At 39.6% G+C, this 22,251-nt stretch overlaps 2 protein-coding genes across 3 annotated transcripts in view; one reads left to right on the top strand and one right to left on the bottom strand.

The window, feature by feature from the left end:
• Nucleotides 1-22,251, bottom strand: part of LOC146462360 (galanin receptor type 1-like) — a 45,305-nt gene that overhangs the window by 18,169 nt on the left and 4,885 nt on the right. The window lies entirely within an intron of this gene.
• LOC146462361 (neuropeptide Y receptor type 6-like) lies at nt 216-20,758 on the top strand. Of its 2 annotated transcripts, XM_085085890.1 has the most exons (3): nt 216-2,268; nt 5,634-5,866; nt 19,567-20,758. In XM_085085890.1, exons 1-3 carry the CDS (start codon nt 2,196-2,198, stop codon nt 20,479-20,481), a joined length of 1,221 nt encoding a protein of 406 aa, XP_084942016.1. In that variant the 5' UTR covers nt 216-2,195; the 3' UTR covers nt 20,482-20,758. The 2 variants fall into 2 exon arrangements, with proteins under 2 accessions (XP_084942016.1, XP_084942015.1); XM_085085889.1 differs by lacking the exon at nt 216-2,268 and having other exon boundaries at nt 5,039-5,866.

Below are 22,251 nucleotides of genomic sequence, written 5' to 3' on the forward strand. Positions count from 1 at the left end.
GCGAGACCTCTGGCTATAGTAGCCGAGTTGTGATTGGTTGAGAGATACCGACGTCACAGAACACGCATTCTGAGCTCGGTTTGGCAGACGCTCTTTTCGCGGAAGTTGAATGAAAAACCGGAAAAGACGTCTGCTCTCGCAGGCTAAGCATTCTACGAACATTGCGTAAAACTACTGAACACAAAAGAAACAATTTAATGCAGTAGGGGATAAAAAGAACGATGTATTGTTATAGTTCATTTCGTTGTTTATATATTGAGAAGTTCCCCAACTTTGTTCACCCTACTGTGGTAGGCTTTTGGAATTGTGAATTTTTATCTAATTTCGTTTCCAAAGTACTCGGATATGTCTGTTCCCTCAAAAGCAAGTTACACGTGAGTGGCAAGGACGGCCCCAAGTTCCTGGAACTCGGTGCTCTGGCCCATAGCCGAAGCAAATGAGCCATCAAGGCAACAAAGAAACGAGAAAAGCGGTCCAAAGAAAGTGTTACAATAAGACGCTGTGTAATTGGCACATGAGAACTTTTGCGTCTGTTTCTATGCTATTTCTATGTACTCGAAACCAAAGATTTAGCAGCGGAGGTGAGCTTTGGTCGTCGAGAAATCAAACCGTCTATGGCATGCCTGGGAAAGAAGTGGAAGGTGAAATCCCTGGTACAGCGCAAGCGTCTCACTCAACGATGTTTGATCAGATTTCGCCTGCTCAGAATACTGATTTGAAACACAGTGGAGAAGTAGCTTAAGTTGGAAAATATGTAAGGAGAAATACAATAATTTTTCGAATTAAAAGTTTTAATATCTGCGTGGAAGGCTATAGGATACTGTAAGCTGTGCATTAGTTTGTTCATTGTGTTTTGTAGTTAACTAAGAGAATTGAGATAAATTGTGTAGAGGAAGTCACCGACAAGTGACACTTTGCCTTCTTAGCCGGACTTCCTGGGCTGCCCACATTATCTCTCTATGCCGTACAAGTTATGCAGCTGAAACCGCGTTAGTAGGTATCTCCCAACGCAGTAGTTTTTCGTAGACTTAATTTTAGTTATGCTGATCAAAAGTTGTTTTCTTCTAGTACCAATAATTTCGGTGTGAAGTCATGTTTTGAACTGTTTCCTTGGAAACGTACCACGGATTAAAATTTGCCAAATTGGTTTTCAAGAAATAAAAATGGATTTCTAACGTCCGGTCAGCTGGTATTTCATTAAGTTTGACTTTCAATTAACCTCTGGCTTACCGGAATTTGCCTGGAAATAGCTTGCTTACTCGTTTTAAATAGTTTTTGGCGTAATTCCGCCGAGTTTCAAGCTGAATTTGTGCCAGTTGATCTTTATCCTTAATTACTTTTCTTTCAGTCATTTAGTTAACTAACCAGTGTTAAGACTTTTAATCTGCAAGTGATTATTGAACGGAAACACCTATCGTACCAGATCTGTTGAACCAAGGCGTAGAACACTATTAATTAAGTTTTCGATTCTGTAGACACGTACCAAAATAATTTCTATATGGAAATGGGGAGAACCTAGATTTAGAGAAGAAGGTTGTGCTCTTTATTTAGCTTTCTTTGTAGCATGATGTTTTGTAATTTTATTCAACGTATAGTTTCTCTTGTATTTTGGCCGAGAGTGTTCATTGTAAAATATGGAAATGCTCCTTGTAATTTTTATATTGTTCTCCTTACTTTGTTTCGTCAAGACTTTGTTTCTCCCCTATTCCGTCAGAGTTATCACTAAAATCATTTTCCACTAGCTGGTTTTGAAATGCTTTTATGTAAACAACTGAAACTGTTTTGTAAATTTTACATAATGAAGCCCTCGACTATAGGTGACACATCTTGTGTTAAGTGGCACAAATGGCGGCGGAATTGCAGTTACAAAACCTGGCCGTCACAATGGCGATGCGTTGTTTCTAAAAATATTAATTTTCATCATTCAAGATATGACATGCCTAGTGGGCGGCCTAAAATTATTAAACGCTCCACCAAATAATAGCTTTATGTCGCCTGTCGGCCAGAGGTTCTTTTCAATGACGGCGGAAACTCTGACTCAAAAACAAATGATTTTGCTACAGCTTAATAGTGTACCTCGAAAGAGTTAATTTTTCGTGCAAACAACTGCAACCTCCGTCTCTGATTTGGTTTCTAAATTAAATAGTTACCGGCTTATAATCTTAACCTCGCTCGAGCGCCGAGTTTGTACTATTATGCAACATTTGGTGAAAAGCCAGCTGTGGGATCTGCAGAGTGATGAGTTTGCCATTGCAGGAGTATTGTTAGGTAAGTGAAAACTAAATATGTACTTCTGTGTAAAGGAGATCTTGGGGTGTTTTAATATGTACTTGAAAACTTCATATTAATGTTTAGTGCTAATTTTAATGTTTGGACCGGGTCGCACTAGAGCGAATTCAAATATTTCTTCTTCTTTGTTATTTTTTTTTTTTCACGCGACAATTTTAGGAAAAAAGGACAACATCTTCCGACGTATGATTTCGGCCTATAACTGAACATGCAGAGGGACGTTGTTCTGCTTGACTTTAGGTGTTGCGCTTCAAATTTTCGGTTTCAAACTCACTTTTGGCTGCTTTGTGCTGTTTCTAAACATTGGCCTCGGTCAGGTGATCGGTCTTGGATCTTGAGACCATATATCGGTTTTCGTGTTCTCCAAATTGCTGCAGGTGGATTTGGTCTGGACCTGTCACAGGAACCAAGCTACTAAATTTATGGTGTATGATGAACATTGACTTTCCCAATTTATCAAAGGACCAGCTAAAAAATTATCATTGTTTTGCGCCGCCATAATGCGCGCTCGTTAACTTCCAGCCGTAATTTTCAAGACGTAATAATTCGTGTAAATGACAGCCTATGGTAAGATAAACAAAATTGTTTCCTTTGACAAAATTTGGTCGCCTCTGAGGCAGCACTGACTTCGGCTTCTTTGAGGATTGGCGAAATTTGGCAATCCGCAAAAATTGGAAAGTTTTGAAAAACTTGGGCCGCACTTATTTTACCCAATGTGTTGACAGAGTTATTGCTTCGTCCCCCTTACTCAACACATCCAACGTTTGCAGCTTAACAAACACTGCAGAATGTCAAACAACAAATGCTACATTTTGCATCGTTTGTTGAACTTAAAAAGAAACATTTGCCGCCTTACTGTTAATGGTTTGAACCATTACGTACTTATGATTTTTCCGCTTTCTCGCGCGTTGTAATCAGAATAGAATATCATTAACCAAGTAACAACTTTACGCAAGTTTACAAGGTTTTACATAATCCGTAAAATCGATCGAGCTTAGTTGATTATATCTTTTTCGAATGATCACTTCTTATTCGAGTTCCGCGCTATTCAGGCGAGCATATTTAGCATTTTTAGCTGATTAAAATTTCAAACCTTTCATGTCATTTATTTTTCTTGATTCAACCTGGAAATAGCGAAACATTTTGGCGAAATGTGATGTTGGCAACCGTCTGTCTGCTTTCTTATTTAAATATTACAGTTATAACAGACACAAGGGTTATTTGCAAATATTATTTTTATCAAGAGCAAGTAGTTATAGAAACTCCTCCGGCTGTCGTATTTGATAATAATTAAGTAACGAGAATTCAAAATAAAAACGGGTGTTGTAAATTAATTATAAATCACCACTTTTATCCAAAACAAGTTGTTTTGGAAACTTTAGTCGAGTCGTATCATCATCGAGGTGAACGCTTCTAATGAATCCCGGCATTAATACAGAGCTAGTAATATAGTAAAGTGGACGTTTCAATTTCTTTTCCGATGTCCCCGCCGAGCCTACGTTTTTCAAACTCGAAAAACTTTTTAGCTACACCAAACTCATTACCAAAAATTCAATTTTTGATAATTTTGAAAGCAATAACATTTTAAGTTTTCCAAGGTTAAGAAACACATTAAGTTAGTTTGTACGAAAAATAACCGGCAATCTGCGGTAGAAAAGGGATAATAAAATTAATTTTTCCCAGCCGGAACACGAAAGCTTTTCAGGAGCTTTGAGAAACGTACACCTGGTTTGAATAAAAGTATTCTCCATTCTCTTAATTTGCGGTGCTCTAAATGGAATATAAAATTCTGCCATTTGTCCTTTCATTTTAAAAAAACATATACCAGGTATGATCCTCTCTCCTCCGCAGAGGTTCGATGGGGTGTTATGTGTATCCGCTGAACGAAGTGAGTGCAGGCGCAACAGCTGAGAGGGTTGACTTGGCGGCGAACCTCTGCCAGAAGAATGTCGTTTTCTTGTACATCCTTGTCGTTTTCTTGTACATCGATAGATTTTTCGGTCATCTCTAAATTTGACAGTTTCATTCTTGGCGGAAGTCAGTATTTACTTTGTCTCTATAGTTTGCAGTCGTTAATTTTAAGGTGAGATTTCACAATTTCTAGAAAAAAGCAAAATCGTTTGTATGCGAAACCCCTCTTGAAACCCGTGGAGAGTAGACAGTACATTTCGCTTCGTGAAAATCAACAATAGTCACGAACAAATAATTGCTTTTTCTGGGCTTGAAAGGCCTTTTAGCCTTTTATAACCGTATTTTAAAAGACAGCTTCCCATGAGAACTAAATGCTAATTAAATCACCAAAAGATCATTATATAATTATAACTTCTTCTGATCAAACTTGTTTACAAGATAAAAATATCAAGCTTGGTCCTTTTCGGAGTATAGAAAAAATACGCTTTGATTAAAACATTAACCTTACTTGCTCTAGACTATTTTAAGACTGAATTGACAGTTTTTGTTTGGTCTCAGCTGGCAGACGTTTCCTCAATAAATCATTTCTTTGCATGCGCTCTTTTATCTCCACACGATCGCCGCTCGTGTAACTTGAATTTCATTCTTGTCGTGATGTTTCAAGGCATCACAGCAAAATAAAAGCGTTTTCTAAACAGTCATCATGAGAGGAACAAACGTTCCCCGATTTCTAAGCATGTAGGTAAGTTTTCGTGAGTAAATCTCCCACATCGCGCAACATGACAATTAAGAATTTCACAAACACCCGCCATTTTCATGACATAAGTACGCACACCACTCTAGTTACAAAATGACTCTCCCGGATCGCAGCCATATTGGGCGTGGTTTCTGGCAGAGGCTCCCACCGTCGCCTTCCACGGAATTTTACGCCTGCACTCACTTTTCTCAGCGGAGCCTCTGCGGAGGAGAGAGGGTATGATCAACTGTGACGCATTCTCCTTAATGTAACGTGGGCAGGTTTGGAGACACAACCGGGTAGCACTTTAATAACGATCAACATTGATGTCATTTGACTCGATTCAAAAAGTACCTTTTTAATAATGCTCTTTCCAATACGAGACGAAGCAGAAACGAGGTAAACCAAAGCTGGATCGGAAAAAACACGATAGCCCGCGAATAGCCAAAAAATTGAAAAAATAAATAAATAAAAGCAATAATGAAAGCCGTTGTTTTGATCCCGGCTACAGAGAGAGAGAGAGAACGCAATGTTAATAATTTCTCTTCCAAACAAACGTAACATGCGATGGTTGGAAGTGAAAATTGTTTACTAGTGTTCTCCTTGGTTTTGCGACCAATACATCATTTTAAAAAGCCAAATAACTTAACCAGATTTTTTTTCCTTTTTCAAATAAAATATGTTGCTCTTTTTAAAGGTTTTATCTTCGTCTTCGGACTTGCTGGTAACGGAGCTGTGGTGGCAATTATCACAGCCCTGCGCCGGCGAGGTCAGAAATCTTCTGTTCAGCTGTTTCTCCTTAACTTGGCCATCTGTGATCTGATGGTGTGCCTGCTGTGCATTTCGCTGACCTTCTTCACAAACTTTTACTACCCTACTGAGTACCACACAAGAGACAGTGGCTTGTGTAAGTTGGCCCGATTCATGCAGGTAATAAAATTTAGCTTTAATTCTCCCGCAGCCGTTGATTTGTTATGTTTCTTTACCAACCCCTTAGGTTTAAGGTTACTGATAGGGAAAAAAGGTCGATTTTTTTTTTTTCAAAAAATTGTTTTTAGGTAATTGTTGAAACAAGAAAGGTATGTAGCGTTTAATGGAAACGGTAGCTCGAAATCTTAAAAGGGACTCAAGCTTTCTGGAAAAAAAGTTTTGTAGGAATAGCGGTGAACGAATGAGGGTGTCATGATCGGGACTGTTGACGTTTTACGCGGCAAAGTTTACCCGCGATCTTGAATTACCGGCAAATTTGCATATTTGTTTACTTCGTGTTCATCGCATGTCACGGCGTTTTATACTAAATTTTACAGTGAGACAGCGTTCCATTTTGGATTTGGAGAGAGCGTCAAGCAAAAAAAGTCGCCTTGGGTGAAAATTAAGAAAAACCCGGGCTAAAGAAGGCGAACAAGGTCAAAAAAAATGATTGACCAAGACAAAAAAAACTTTGAACAGCTGGCAGCAAGCGATAAAGGTTCGTGGTAAAGCCAGTCCGATGTTGTTTCAAAACCATCCTCGTCGAAAGATATTGGGGCTAGTCGAATGAAAATAACTGCCTCGGCAGCAGAGGAATTCATTGACGAACTATCATGATCAGATATTAGAGATTCCAACACCAGCGCTTCTCCTTCGGAGAACGAACTCGAAGATGCCGGCGACGATCCAGCCACTTTCGCTGTTGTTGACCGGCTGAAAATGTTATAGGAGCGAACTTCAGCTCGCAGAACCGATGTATGTATTTATTTAGCCGGTGGCGTTGACGCACCAGATATTAACTTTTCCCATTACGATATCGCTTTTAATTACAATTACTGTAAGGCTGAATGCTTTCGGGCGAATGTAAATTATTGTTTTGTCTATAGAACTCCACAGGGAATGCTTCTTTGTGTTTGACTGGCCGGCGGCATGAGCGTGTCAACAAGAATTTAATGACGTGCGAAAACTCTGGAAATGTTTCAAGGCCGAAAACACTGCTTTGGCTTTTACGAGAGCAGTGCGATTATGGCTAAATCGGAGAATAGTATGTCCGATTTAGGCGTACTATTCTACGATTTACCACTAAGGTTTTTACCTATTTTACGATTGAAGTCTCCGATTCTTCCGATTCTACGATTTTAGCTTAAGAGACTTTAGAAATGATTATCCGATTCTACGATTCTTTCGATTCTACGATTTTACCATAAGAGCCTTTAGAAATGATTATCCGATTCTCAATTCTTCCGATTCTACGATTTTACCATAAGACACTTTAGAAATGATTATCCGATTCTGCGATTCTTCCGATTCTACGATTTTACCTTAAGAGACTTTAGAAGTAATTGTCCGATTCCACGATTCTTCCGACTGTACGATTTTGCCTTAAGAACGAGATATATTCATGTGTAGTGCGCTTGTTTCAGCTAATGGATTAAAGAACGAGATATATTCATGTGTAGTGCGCTTGTTTCGGGAAGAATCGTATAATCGGAAGATTCGGAGAATCGTGCCAAGTAGAAAAATCGGAGAATCGCAAGAATCGTATCTCAAAACTCATTTTTTGCTATTCTCCGATTTAACCATAATCGCACCCTTCTGGCTTTTACGCGAATTCCCCATTTTCAGATGGATTAATACGGTATGTAGATTTGCCAGATTTCAACGAAATTTGGCCGGAATGTTCCTCAGATATTAATGCGTCTAAGCCTGTCGGGCTTTTACGAAATTCAAAATATTTTTCCGTATCGTGTTAACTCCTCAAGCGACTTCAAATATTTTGCATTGTCCAACCTTAGTATGGGTTTTCTCACAAACCAATAGGAATAAAGAAAAAGTCCGACACCTTTTGTTAGCCTATTATCTCCTGATTGATATTGTGCAGTTTGTTTGGTTGTCACGGCGCCTTAACGTGACAGTGGGCATTTCAGTTAAGTACACGTCGCTAATATTGAGTTTGCAGGCCTCTGAGCGCTTATTTATCCAATAAAATTTTAAAAACCTTGATATTTTGCAATGTTCAATTAATCAGCTTTGCAGTGATATATAGCTTTTGGTGGTTTCATCAAAAGAACCGCGCGTATGCAAGATTTCCGTGAAGACACCCGTGAAACCTATCAGTAACCTTAAACAAGTTAAATTCATGCAGATTTGTCAGTTTTTGCCGGCTGTTGCCCAAGCGTCACTAGTTTCACGAGTTGCTGCAATCGCGCAGCCGCTTAAAGAACGAAATGAAGTCATATACCTTATATTTAAACTTCAAAGGCAAACAGTGGCAATTTTAATTTATAGATGACTCTTTTGTTTGTTGCACACCACATGACACTTTCCTCCATGACAGAGTACCTCAAAATTACAAATTCTGACCTTGTTTGTAAGTTTGCTTTACAACCTACCCAGCCAACAGCAAAATTGCCAACGACAGTGAAAGATAACTTTAGGTTCGACGTGGACATCACTCACTGTTAATTTACTTCTCTTTCCTTCGTTTTGTGTTCATCACTTCCATGAATGAAAGAAACAAACTTTAAAGCGACTCTAATTCTAAAATTGATAACATATTTCAAAATAATATACCAGTAGGAAATCTCTGAATTTAATACCAATGCGTTTGCACGGAACATCACGAGCCAGAGATAACCGGAAGTTGAAAAATGTGCTCTAGCCGGTTGCTAAGGAGTGACGTCATACTTCTGCTCTGAACCCATCATCATACTACGTTTGCGGTTTGGGACTCCAACAGAGTTTTCGCAACTAATTTATCGCCGCATGGCTTTTCGTACAATCTCCCGTTGAGACGGCCTGATCATTTTGGGGGTGGGATTTGCCTTTTTTGACATTTTAGGAGGTTAGATTTCATGTAATTCTAGTCAAGATCATTTTCGCGCTCCGTCTTCAAGGACATGGAGGCTTTCGCTGAGGCTTTCGACATTCGTCGACTGCATCTAGCTAGCGACCCGGTAAGACCGTGGTATTTAATGAATTCTCTGGTATGTGGCGGTCAGCCGACCAAATTTATGGCCAGGTGCCCTTTGGTAGCGAGTTTTCCAACAGAATTCGCCTCTGTGAAGGTCTCCGATATCCAAAATGGCGGGGACTTGGATCAGAGAGCTTTCAGAGGAGAAGTCGTTCCCGTTGCCTCGTTATTCGGCATTTTGTGCGCAGTTCTGAGGAAAACTGTGAAACCGAGTGAACGTGTTAGCTACGCTTCGTTGAAGCCGTGAACGCTATCGAGATCGGAACAGAAACGGAGCCAGTAGTGGTTGAACCAGAACCACCCATGCAACGAAACGAAATTAAGCTTGAGCTTAATATTGGTAGCGTCGTTGAGGAAAATATCAAGCTTAAAGCCAGTCTGGACGAAGCAGTCGAGCAGTTGAAAACCCTTCGAGACGAAGCGCAAACCGACTGCTCACCGCCCTCAACGAGTGCAAAGGCAAAATCAGAGGAATTTCCGGACGACGTAGTGTGGACCTTGATCAGCGATGTTCGCGAAAAGTACCAGCTGCCGCTTGCATCAGCAATCGCTGGTCAGGTCCACAATCCCGAAGTGGCTAAAATGTTAAGCGACTTAGCGGAAAAATTGGTCGAAAAAAGTGGTCCAAAGCAAGCATTTGAGGTCATGCTTGGGGACAGTGCTCCTGATTTTTTCCAGTCACTTCGTGTCCCTGACTGGACCTTCCTGTATTTTAAACTGCAGTCCAGAATCCCGGACCAAGGTTGGCAAACGCTATTGAGCCTGACTAGGCTGGGCCGAACTGGGGTAAGTGATTACCTTTATCTTTTTATTGTGCTAGAATAGGTATAATATATATTCCTGCTTTGTAAAACGTATTTTACTTTTTTTTCCTTAAAGAGAAACTGAGGGAGGGGTTCACAGGGTTGAGTCTTGACACTCATTATAATGATCTGTTGATATTAAGAATTAGTGACTGGTCCAATGAGTCTTTTCTGTCCCATCCCTTAGGGATGAAAGAAGGAAAATAATTTCATGATCTGCATATTCCGCAGGGTTTCGATCAAGGGTACTGTAATTAATTATTGTGGGGTTTAAACTGTCTTATAAAATGAGCCAGGATAAAGTAAAACCGTTAATTTTAAAATTAAATAAAATTTTTGCTTGTAAGTTATTCTTTGTAATTGTACGATTTGCCTATGAAAGCTTATGGTGGAAATTAGCAACATTAATGGGCTAGTTGCACTGTACCCCACAGTGAAGATAAATCAACAATAGCCTCCATTTCGCGCGAAAATATGCTCAGATATTTGTCCGCAGACATTATCTGTTCTGAGAAGTGAACAGTTTTCCCGAGAGTGAAGCTCGAGGAAAACTGTGAGCTTCGAGGAGCAGATAATGTCCAAGGACAAATATCTAAGCATATTTTTAAAGCCAAATGGAGGCTATTGTGGTTACATGTATTATCCTTCAAATATTTTTCGCAATATGAAGCAACGAGCTTGAGTATTTGAACATTTCGTTTAAGAACAGTTTACCGTTAAAAACCTTTAGAGCGTATTTTGTTTTCTGATACTGCTGTATCGACCAGCAGGTTTATCTCTCTTTCCGTCACAAAAGCAAACCGTTCCCCCATCTTGACATTAATTGTGATTGTAAACAAAACGTGCCTTGAAGTTTTTGAAATTGGGGAATATCACTTGGGGAATATCATCGGATATTTCCCAGTTTTAGCTGGGGTATATTTGGTCACATGAGGCGTTTAGACCAATCGCGGGCGAGCGGAAATATTTAAATCAATCAATCAATAAACTTTATTTACCCTTGAATTTACAGTGTAGCACTGAAGTGCTAATATCTTTAATGGATTATAATTTCTGTTATACGCCCATGGCAGCAGCTGCTACTGATTTGACTGGCTGGTGTCTGAAGCCAGTCAAGTGAGACCTTACAGTATGTGTTCTGCTCAGTACATGGGCTTGACTTCAGCCACCTTAATCTTGTTTACATGCAGAGGAGAATAGTTATTAATTGGTGCAAAATGAGAAGAAGCATGAATATTCAGTATGTGCAATTGTCAACTGAAACATGTGCCTCCCTTTTGGAGATTTTAGGTGAAATCAGTGCAGCTCAAACTAATTAATAAGAGCATTTTATTATAAAAAGAATGTCGTGCATAAAGCGAATTGCGTTATTACATTACAAAAGAATAAATACAGTATAGTAAAATTACAGCTTGTCAACTTAATCGGGACTGGGCATTATATTTAAAATTATTTTAAATTTACATTTTCAGATTTTCAAATTACTCCGAATTTACAGCCTACAGTACAATAATTGTAGGCTGTAAATTTCGATTTTTGTTTTCGATATTTAAAAATTATTCGACATGATAAAAAGTTCACCACAAAAAATCAATAATTTTGGAATTCTTTCTGGTATTGTTATTGATTTCACAATTAATGTTTAGTTTGGTTATTTATTAAGATTACAACACTGATGTCCCAATCCTGCTAAACAAAAATCAAATCAAGGCTGTGAGGAAAATGGTTTTTGGGATAGTAAGAAATGCAATGGGCATCAGACCCCTGCCAGAAGGTGCTCCTCGTGGCTTTCAAGTCAGCCTGTCTGCTGCTGTTGCCTGGGCTGCGAGGGAGACAAGGTTACATCAACCCCACCAAAACACCCTGGAAGTCAACCTTAAACTTGACGGAAGACTTTTCTTTGGTAGGTGTGAAGTTTTCTTGTTGCAGGGATTTAAATGTGATTTAAAATTTTCTCAGTTATCTCTTATGGTGTTATGCTTATGTCCTTTTTCTAGTAATTTGCATGGAATGGGTACTTCTTGTGCAAAAGAAGGGTTTCTCTAAACTTTCATTTTACACACCATTCTTGCAAAAATGTAAGGGCTTTGCAGGGTTTTCAAAATGAAAAAAAGTACCAGGAGGAAATGTGAAAGTAGCCGGAGGACAATTGCACCGCGTTAGCGGTGCCGTGCGGCGAAAGCTGCACGGGGGAAGGGTGTGGGAAGGGGAAACCCCCTCCTGCTGGGGGGGGGTCACAGCAAATAGTTAAATTTTGCATACCCAGAGATGCATTCTCAATCTGGTGCATTTTCAGGGCAAAAAAGTGTTTGTTTGGAGGTCATTGTAAACTGAATTATAAACAAGAGTTTTCTTCAAAATATCACTCAGATATACATGTAACAATTATTATAACAATTGGAATTAAAATCTGGCCAAGAATATCCACGTCCGTAATCAGCTACGTTATTGACATAAATTCATACTTTGGAGACAAAAAGTACCCGGCACAAACGCTAAAAGTAGCTGGTGACTTGCGTCGGGCGTCGGGTGCTATTGAAAACCCTGGCTTTGAGCATTTTAAGGTAGTAATAACTTAAATCCCAATGCATTAGTAATGTATTCACATGCTGTTCCCCACCACAGGCAGGCAACAAGTCATGATTGGCATTGTACCAGTGAATGTTCACCATGCATCTAGTGAAAGCTGCAAAAGTGTCTATCCAATTGCAATTGCCAATTGCAAAGAAAACAGGTGAGAGTAATATGAACTGATGATAGTTTCCTGTTTAAAGGGCATGCCATTCACAGTTTATCCAAGATGAAAATTATTATTTCGAGTCGCATATGTCAATTTAGGTAATTGTTATATATCCTTTTGGTTCACCCAGATAGAAGTCCTGGCATTGATATGTGCCTGAGCGCTTCTGGGATATGCAACATGAAAATTATTATTTCGAGTCGCACATGTCAATGTAGGTAATTGTTGTATATCCTTTTTGGTTCACCCAGATAGAAGTCCTGGCATTGATATGTGCCTGAGTGCTTCTGGGATATGCAACATGAAAATTATTATTTCGAGTCGCACATGTCAATGTAGGTAATTGTTGTATATCCTTTTGGTTCACCCAGATAGAAGTCCTGGCATTGATATGTGCCTGAGCGCTTCTGGGATATGCAACATGAAAATTATTATTTCGAGTCGCACATGTCAATGTAGGTAATTGTTGTATATCCTTTTTGGTTCACCCAGATAGAAGTCCTGGCATTGATATGTGCCTGAGCGCTTCTGGGATATGCAACATGAAAATTATTATTTCGAGTCGCACATGTCAATGTAGGTAATTGTTGTATATCCTTTTGGTTCACCCAGATAGAAGTCCTGGCATTGATATGTGCCTGAGCGCTTCTGGGATATGCAACATGAAAATTATTATTTCGAGTCGCACATGTCAATGTAGGTAATTGTTGTATATCCTTTTTGGTTCACCCAGATAGAAGTCCTGGCATTGATATGTGCCTGAGTGCTTCTGGGATATGCAACATGAAAATTATTATTTCGAGTCGCACATGTCAATGTAGGTAATTGTTGTATATCCTTTTGGTTCACCCAGATAGAAGTCCTGGCATTGATATGTGCCTGAGTGCTTCTGGGATATGCAATATGAAAATTATTATTTCGAGTCGCACATGTGAATGTAGGTTATTGTTGTATATCCTTTTTGGTTCACCCAGGTAGAAGTCCTGGCATTGATATGTGCCTGAGTGCTTCTGGGATATGCAACATGAAAATTATTATTTCGAGTCGCACATGTGAATGTAGGTAATTGTTGTATATCCTTTTTGGTTCACCCAGGTAGAAGTCCTGGCATTGATATGTGCCTGAGTGCTTCTGGGATATGCAACATGAAAATTATTATTTCGAGTCGCACATGTCAATGTAGGTAATTGTTGTATATCCTTTTTGGTTCACGCAGGTAGAAGTCCTGGCATTGATATGTGCCTGAGTGCTTCTGGGATATGCAACATGAAAATTATTATTTCGAGTCCCACATGTCAATGTAGGTAATTGTTGTATATCCTTTTTGGTTCACCCAGATAGAAGTCCTGGCATTGATATGTGCCTGAGTGCTTCTGGGATATGCAACATGAAAATTATTATTTCGAGTCGCACATGTCAATGTAGGTAATTGTTGTATATCCTTTTGGTTCACCCAGATAGAAGTCCTGGCATTGATATGTGCCTGAGTGCTTCTGGGATATGCAATATGAAAATTATTATTTCGAGTCGCACATGTGAATGTAGGTTATTGTTGTATATCCTTTTTGGTTCACCCAGGTAGAAGTCCTGGCATTGATATGTGCCTGAGTGCTTCTGGGATATGCAACATGAAAATTATTATTTCGAGTCGCACATGTGAATGTAGGTAATTGTTGTATATCCTTTTTGGTTCACCCAGGTAGAAGTCCTGGCATTGATATGTGCCTGAGTGCTTCTGGGATATGCAACATGAAAATTATTATTTCGAGTCGCACATGTCAATGTAGGTAATTGTTGTATATCCTTTTTGGTTCACCCAGGTAGAAGTCCTGGCATTGATATGTGCCTGAGTGCTTCTGGGATATGCAACATGAAAATTATTATTTCGAGTCGCACATGTGAATGTAGGTAATTGTTGTATATCCTTTTTGGTTCACCCAGATAGAAGTCCTGGCATTGATATGTGCCTGAGTGCTTCTGGGATATGCAACATGAAAATTATTATTTCGAGTCGCACATGTGAATGTAGGTAATTGTTGTATATCCTTTTTGGTTCACCCAGATAGAAGTCCTGGCATTGATATGTGCCTGAGTGCTTCTGGGATATGCAACATGAAAATTATTATTTCGAGTCGCACATGTCAATGTAGGTAATTGTTGTATATCCTTTTTGGTTCACCCAGATAGAAGTCCTGGCATTGATATGTGCCTGAGTGCTTCTGGGATATGCAACATGAAAATTATTATTTCGAGTCGCACATGTGAATGTAGGTAATTGTTGTATATCCTTTTTGGTTCACCCAGGTAGAAGTCCTGGCATTGATATGTGCCTGAGTGCTTCTGGGATATGCAATGTTAACGAGTTTTTGAGAAAGATGATAATCTAGGCCAGGGTTGTATATCCCATCTGGTTCACCCAGGTAGAAGTCCTGGCATTTATGCTTGCCTGAGTGCTTCTGGGATATGAAACGTGATTAAATTGACCCTGCAGATGTTGAGAATGAGAGATTAAGTAAGTGTGACCTTTTTCTAGTTCACCAAGCTAAGGTCTATGTAAACTGGTTGCAGGGTAGTGAACTTGATCAGAATCAATAATTATTGTTATTGTTCTATGGCTTGTGGAAATCTAGGCTATTACTGTATACCCCATTTGGTTCAGCCGAGTAGATGCAATGGCCTTGATGTGTGCTTTCCGGGTATGCAACATTTACAGTGTTTTGAGATGTCTTTGAAAGTCTCCCATAAAATTAATGTTGTATATTCTTTCTGGTTCACCCAAATAGGACTTTCTGGCATTGTCTATGTCTTGTCAAATTTTGTCTCTGTTTTGAATAATAAGGCAGCAGTTCAACTGTGTTTCTAAGCAGTTTAAATGTTGAGACAGGTGTTGAGCATTATCTTTAAACTATGAAGCAACGTATTGCATGAGAATTATGTATTATTCAGGAGTGTCACAGGAAATGTCGGAAATAGAAATTCCTTGTTCTCCTATCAAGAATCGAAGCCGGCTTAGATTTTCCGATTACTAGTTCGGATGCTCTACCACTGAGCTACAGGAGACTCGTGGGAGCTAAGGCCATTAAACTAGGTTTATTAGACAAACGTCCTGCCTACTGCTTAGATTTGAATGTCAATGTGGCATATGTGCAATGGAATAGATGTGACGGAGTATTTAAAGCCCGGTCAATGAATGAGAATGAGGGCTGTTGTCGTCATTACCGTGTGTAGTTCCAGCTTCATAAATGCTCTGTCACTGAACTATCAAGCAACTCTCTGCTATTGTCTCCTTTATTGTGTGACGTCCCAGTCTCACAAACCGTTTGTCAAGAAGTGTGTAGTATCCTGGCAACAATGAGTTGGGGTGGTCACCCAATGATACCCCCTGAAAAGACTGAAGTCGACTTAAGGTTGTGATTTGTCTGGGAAAAAAAGGCGAGCTGGGGTAACCAACCCTCGGGGAGTCCGCCACAAATCACACCGGCGGTTGGACTTCAGTCTCAGGATAATACCCTTGCACTATCAAGTAAGCAAGGGGGGGACCAGGGAACCTGAGAATATCACAATCGTTGACTTTCTATATTTTAAAAGTGAACGTTAAGCTATTTAAAAGACTAACCGATATATAAATTTCCAACAAATAACATCTACATTACTACCAGTAAGGGGAATATTCATTTCAAACGGTAAACTTAATTCGTACTGGATTATATCCCTACGAGTCACAGAGGCGCATTATCCAAGAACGTTATCCAGAAATAGATTCCTTCGAACTTGGTGAACAGAAAGAGATACTCATCCAAAGAGGGCGGAAGGGTCGTTTCAAAGACGTTTCGCGAAGAAAAAAGATGCGATTGCCCGAAACGCGATATTAAAGTGAACTTAGAAAACGTTCAAATTCGCCGCCTTTTTTGTTCACCACTTGACAAAGTCTTCTCTCGATTGTTCTCGAATGGCTTAGATAAGCAACACGTGACTCCAGTTTCGTCTCAGCAGGCAATTGTCGACTTTTTGTGTTAGACAAGCTCTCTTTAGCCGATGACATTGCAAATAAAACACAAAGACCGACAACAAGATACGAACACTCACTATTTTCCCTCACACTTCGTTTGCAACACTTTAGCTTTGGTTCCTGAATAGGGAGCCCGACAGACGTCATATGACGTAGGGACATCGGCATGGATAGACAGTAAAACGAAATACAGGGTGTCGAAAATAGCGTTAGCTGTAAATCGAAACATTTTTCGCGGAAATGGATGCTGTGTAGATGCAGGTGAATAAAATAATTTATAATAATAATTAAAGAAATGCAAGGGAAATTTAATGAGATTAATAGTACTCTTCCGCATCCTTTCGGCTCATACGCACTAAATCACGTTCACATGCACGCATTTTCTGGCACCTGAGTATACATTTTAACCGCAGTACAGACGCAGACGATCTTAGCCAGTCTAAGAAAAATTAACTCAACACTAAAGAAAATGAAACTACAATAAAGAATAGTACGAATCGTCCTTCTGCAATCGGTTAAAAATATCGAAAAATGGCTTTTATGGTCGCTACATACACACATGTACACTCGGTCTGGCAGCTTGCGCTTAAGTTTGTTTCATTTACAGCATATATCCTTTTTGGCCTATAACGTATTAACCGCAACTTACATCAGACAAAGATCGCACTTTATTTTATTTCTTTTCCTGCAAAGCAAACGGACTATAAATTGGTAGTTTCACGGATAGAAAAAATCAAATGATTCTTGAAATTGAAATGTAAAACTCCTTCAACCCTCTTCTTTTCCCTTTTTTTTTCGATGTGAAACCGCTTTTCAAACTTAAAGAGGTTGTGATTTAACTGATGTTCGAACACTTCGATTTTAAAGCCTGTATACATGAGTTCTCCCGCCGCTGTCCCCCACCCGTATTGAAAGGCCGAGAAGCCCCTTGGGTCGAGGTTGGCAGTTGAGTGTCGTAAAACGAAAACCAAAGCCGAAAACAGACGCAGCATTACGATGAGCCACTCAGAACAAGAAGTAAATTCATGTAAAGGGAGTAACACCCGAGAAAACGCTTGCCGTTTATGGAGAGTACTCGTTGTTTACAACGGGCTGTTCTTGTCTGTTACCATCGTTTTGAATTCAAGTAGGGGTCTCCAGTGCTAAGACCCTAAACAATAAAACCCACTCCACAAGCGATGGCTGAAGGATTATTTAGTCTCTAGACGGGTTAACTGGTGGTCTTAGTTTATGTCCCCATCCCGTCCCCCTTCTCTAGCTATTAATAAACGATTTAAACTTACTTTTATGTATTTCTTTTGCTTGTCCCTGAGTACCACAAATGTCCAGAAATGCACCTCACCCCGAATTTGGGTACTTTACATTAGACAGACCTTTTTGTCAGTTTTCATATTATTTCTAATTAAAAACTGAATTATTGTATAATGCAATTCGAGTGATTTGATTGACCTAGCGGCCATAATATATGCAAGAAATAACGACCATAAATTGTCGGCTGGTTATTCTTAGACATTGAAATCAGTAAGATCTAGCAATATTTCTTAATTGTTTTTAATAAAGCAATTATCCACTGGCGCTTGTTAGATGTGAGATGACTATAGCCAACTATCTATCATCTCATATCCAATGCGCGCCCGTGGAATAATTGTTAAATGTTTGACAGAATTATTTGTGTTTTAGTAAGAATTTACGGTAGGGGACAACTTGTGATGTCTATCATACATTTCATGCATCTCATTAGCGTTTATTTCTGGACATCACTTCACTTATGTCAGAAAATAAATTCAAGAATTCAAAAAAAAAAATGCTGAAATGGTGAAACGGCATGCGTATGACTCAATGGGTCTGTGGTGCCTTTATTTTTATTTAGGGATAAAAATCCTTAATTTATTTTTATTTAAGCATAAATATTGGAGTACAAACAGGCGCGAATTCAATGTCTGGGTCCACCACGTGCATTAACACGATAAACAAGACGTGAAAGACATCGAGGCTCAACATTTTGTACGATTAACAAAGAAAACAAAACTTCTTCTAAGGAACGGGGTATTAGAAAATTTAGTGAGTATAACGTCTAGGCAACTTATTTCAACCGTATATTTTAGCTTATTTCTTTTGGTAGCCTTTTCTAGTACTTGTGTGAGCCCAAGGTTAACACACGCGTACCGATTTATTGGGCCGAATTTTGTTTGGCCGATTTAGCCTGAGTTGATTTACGCATAACGATTTATCACATAAGAAAGTGAATAAGTGGACGAAAATCGACCCGGTTTATAAAACTTTATCGCAATGGAACTGCTTGTATACTGTAAACCTTGCTAAAAATGAAATCTGTCAAAGAGCAGCAGAATTTATAAATCGAACAGATCTGAGGAAAAAAAAAAAGCTCAGGCCGACAATTTGCAGTGCGCATATGAATGAGCCGACTAATCGGAACGATTATATTCCTTTGCTGAAAAAAATTCCGTTTTTCCAAGGATCTCTAAGTTGTTCACAGTTCCCAGTGTTAACGACATATTTGCCTTCTTCTATTCCTGTGTGGCGAACGATTTAAGTCACGATTCCGTTTTTCATTACATTTTAATCTCAATTCTGCGAAAAGATTCCATTACTAAACTGTTGGGTGCCCCGGTTTAAATTTCATCGCTTTCCAGCAGACTGCAGCAAAACATGTAACGTGGGATCCGTTTGCAGACACGTCATATCAACGAAAGAAATTTAATTAAAAGCTCGCAAAAAATATTTTTTAGGTGCAAGGATTATAACACTTTCGCGTTAAAATTAACGCCGCAAGCGAAACAGAAGTAATGCCAGAACGGATTCTATTACATTGGAATGCTCCGAGTTGTTTGACGTCCCGTGGAGAAACCAGGCAAATTGCCTGGTATCTCCAAGGGGTGCCGAGGTCTTATTTTCGTTGCTAAGAACCTCTGGCTCGTTATGAACACCAACTTTCTTGCCTGCGGAATGCAGAGGCAAGCGGGAATCACGGGTCGCGAGACGTTCGCCTCGCGCTTGCCTCCGCTCGCTTGAAGAAAGCCGCAGTACACTGTTCTGCAGGCTACAATACACTCTCTGTTCAGTTTCCGATCCATTTCAGTATAATAAATGATGTTGATTTTCTCCCTTCTGCAGCAAATTAGCCCAGTCATGTCTGTGAGCCTGTTGACAGCTATAAGTATTGATCGCTACCTGACATTTGCGAGGCAAGAGTTCACATGCAGCCAAAGATCATGGTACCTCAAGCCACCATGGTTGATCTTCTTCGCCTGGGTGTACGGCACAGGTCAAAACCTTCCTATTTTTCACTCCGTTGATGTTATCCCAATCAACATAACAAATAGTTCAATATATTATTGCACCTCCACACAGGGCAGTTCATCAATAGGGAGGATTTATCTCACTGCCTCACTCCTACTGGGGTTTGTGATTCCCCTAGCAACAATGATCATATCATACGTTCGTATAATGAGAGTGATATGGACAAGGAATCGGAGACTTTCGTCTTCCGCAGACAATAAATCTTGCAACGCAATCAGTAATGCAAAGCTCTTGGAGCGATCAAGGAAAAGAGTTCTTCGTGTGTTGCTGATTGTTGTCATTTGCTTCGTAACTTGCTGGCTGCCGTTTGCTGTCTACCACGGAATCTTGGAGCGACATCTCAAGGAGCCCCCGAACCCTATGGATGCAGTACGACTCATTACTTATGGCGTGGGCTTGGCCAACTCAATGTGCAATCCATTTATTTACTATTTCAATGTTGGTGGAAAATCCTGTCGCTCCATGAAAGAAGGTTTCATTGAAGTAGTGGGAGGTCGAGGACGAGGGAAGACGTCAGAACAAGGGAGTGCACAGACCACAACTACAACCACGACACGTTCAAGCTCGGTCGACAACTGTACGTCAAAGGTGAACATGGTGGAGTTGAGCTTTGATCCAGACAAAATTATTTGTCTTGCTGATAACACAACTGACAATAACTGTATCGAGGTCGGAAATACTAACTATGCCGCTCAAGGTTCACAAGACCAAATTGACACCAGATTGTGACTGATCAAGAAGATTTAAGATTGAAGGTCGGACAAAGTTGATCCATCATTTCATTTTATCAGAAATATTAAACATATTGCAATGTCTTCCAACTCATCTTTGAGAAGGGGTAACCTAAGATTTAAGGAACACTGGAAAGTAACAAATTAATATGGAATTGATACTGATTCTCTGACTTGCGTTTGCTGCATGTGCTCATTGATCTAGGATAAGGGGACTCTCTCTCTCTCTCAGGGACCGCAGAGAGGAGGAGCTGGGGGGCTTTAGCCCCCCCCCCCCCCCCTCTCTCCGCTTTTTGGATGGTTAAAAAAATATTTTATTTCACTCTTTAACCATATCCATCTCTTACAGAAACAACGTACCTTACATATCATTTAGCGTATTGAGGTTTTCACCGACAAACCGGAAAATTTTAGACAGTTTGTCGTTAGTTTGCTGCTTAGCGGACGACGTACTAGATTTCAACCGTGAAATAATAGAATTTCAGCTGTTGCTTCTATTTTCATTCGTTTTTGGATCGCTGTTTTACGAAGATAAAGTTTCGCCACTATATAAGTTCGAGGGAGTTTTTGCATTCATTTATGAAAGCTACTTATCGCTTATGTACAGCTACGTACGGCCATCATGGATCATTCAATCACGCTGTCATAACGAACAAAAAAAAAAAGAACATATATATGATTTTAGTCCGGAAGATTAGCGACAAAAAATAGCGAAATTGTTCAAATTAGTGATACAAGTGTGAAATTTTCGGAATAAATTCCTTTTACCTTGTAGATTAACATTCCGTTGAGACTTTATCTGGATCCTAATCATAAGCGTGTGTTTTAAAACGTGTTTAAGCGGCGGTCAGCGGCTCCGTACAGCGGCTCATAAAAAGCCATATCTTTACCAACAACTCCCGAAAATACGCCCAAAATGCCTAAATATGAACGTAAGAATTAGATTTTGCTCAATTAACTTCAAACAGTCTTTTTTAGCCCGTTTAAAATGATAAATTTTAAAAATCGTGTGAAAAGCGGCAAGGAACGCCTGACGGATTTTGTTGGTGTGAGCAAGGAACGCCTGACTGATTTTGCACGTACAAATGGATCGCACGAGGTTTTCTATTAACTGGGATTTGTGTGTTTTGTGCTAGCTTGAAAACACAACTGAAAAGCTTGTTTCTCCAGTGTATGATAAAAGAAAAGATCGTGGATCTGGAAACAAAAGTTTGGCCGAAAATTTTCAAAATATTAAAGAAGCTGGCGAATGGCCAATTCAAGTGCCTTTGTCTCTTCTCGACGATGGGAGAGGAATTGAAGAAAACCTGAGAGTTAACAAAGCTTCTTGGCACAAGACATGCTTTAATAAATGCAGCAGTGCGAAGCTGACCAGAGCTCCGAAAAGGAAGCATGCTGAGGCCAGCAAGGAATCGGACGAGGAGAATTCGGAACAACCAAGTCCGGTTAAAACTAGTTAAAACTAGACGTACATCCTTTGGCCATGGGGAAAGATCCAAGCCTTTGACAAAAGATGGTACAGAGCGATGTTTCTTTTGTGATGAATTGGGTAAGGAGCACATGATAATTAATTTTGGAAATCAACACATAATAGATGGTAGCAGGACCAGAAATAGCAAGAGCAGTGAATGAATTCGAAAGTGCATATGAAGTACGGAAACCTGCTAACACGTGTCACCACGAACAAGTATCATCTGTTCAGAGAGCTTTTGCCAAAGACGTTCAAAACCTGATTGAAGTAATTGACGAGATGGGAAACCCTTTCAGA

This window comes from Pavona decussata, unplaced genomic scaffold (genome assembly GCF_977016875.1).
Source record: "Pavona decussata unplaced genomic scaffold, jaPavDecu1.1 SCAFFOLD_190, whole genome shotgun sequence".
Lineage (NCBI taxonomy): Eukaryota > Metazoa > Cnidaria > Anthozoa > Scleractinia > Agariciidae > Pavona > Pavona decussata.

Coding starts and splice junctions, on each gene's coding strand:
- LOC146462361 (XM_085085889.1), top strand. CDS start 5,504: ATGGTTGGAAGTGAAAATTGTTTACTAGTGTTCTCCTTGGTTTTGCGA. Junction 5,867..19,566: donor AGTTGGCCCGATTCATGCAG/GTAATAAAATTT, acceptor TCCCTTCTGCAG/CAAATTAGCCCAGTCATGTC.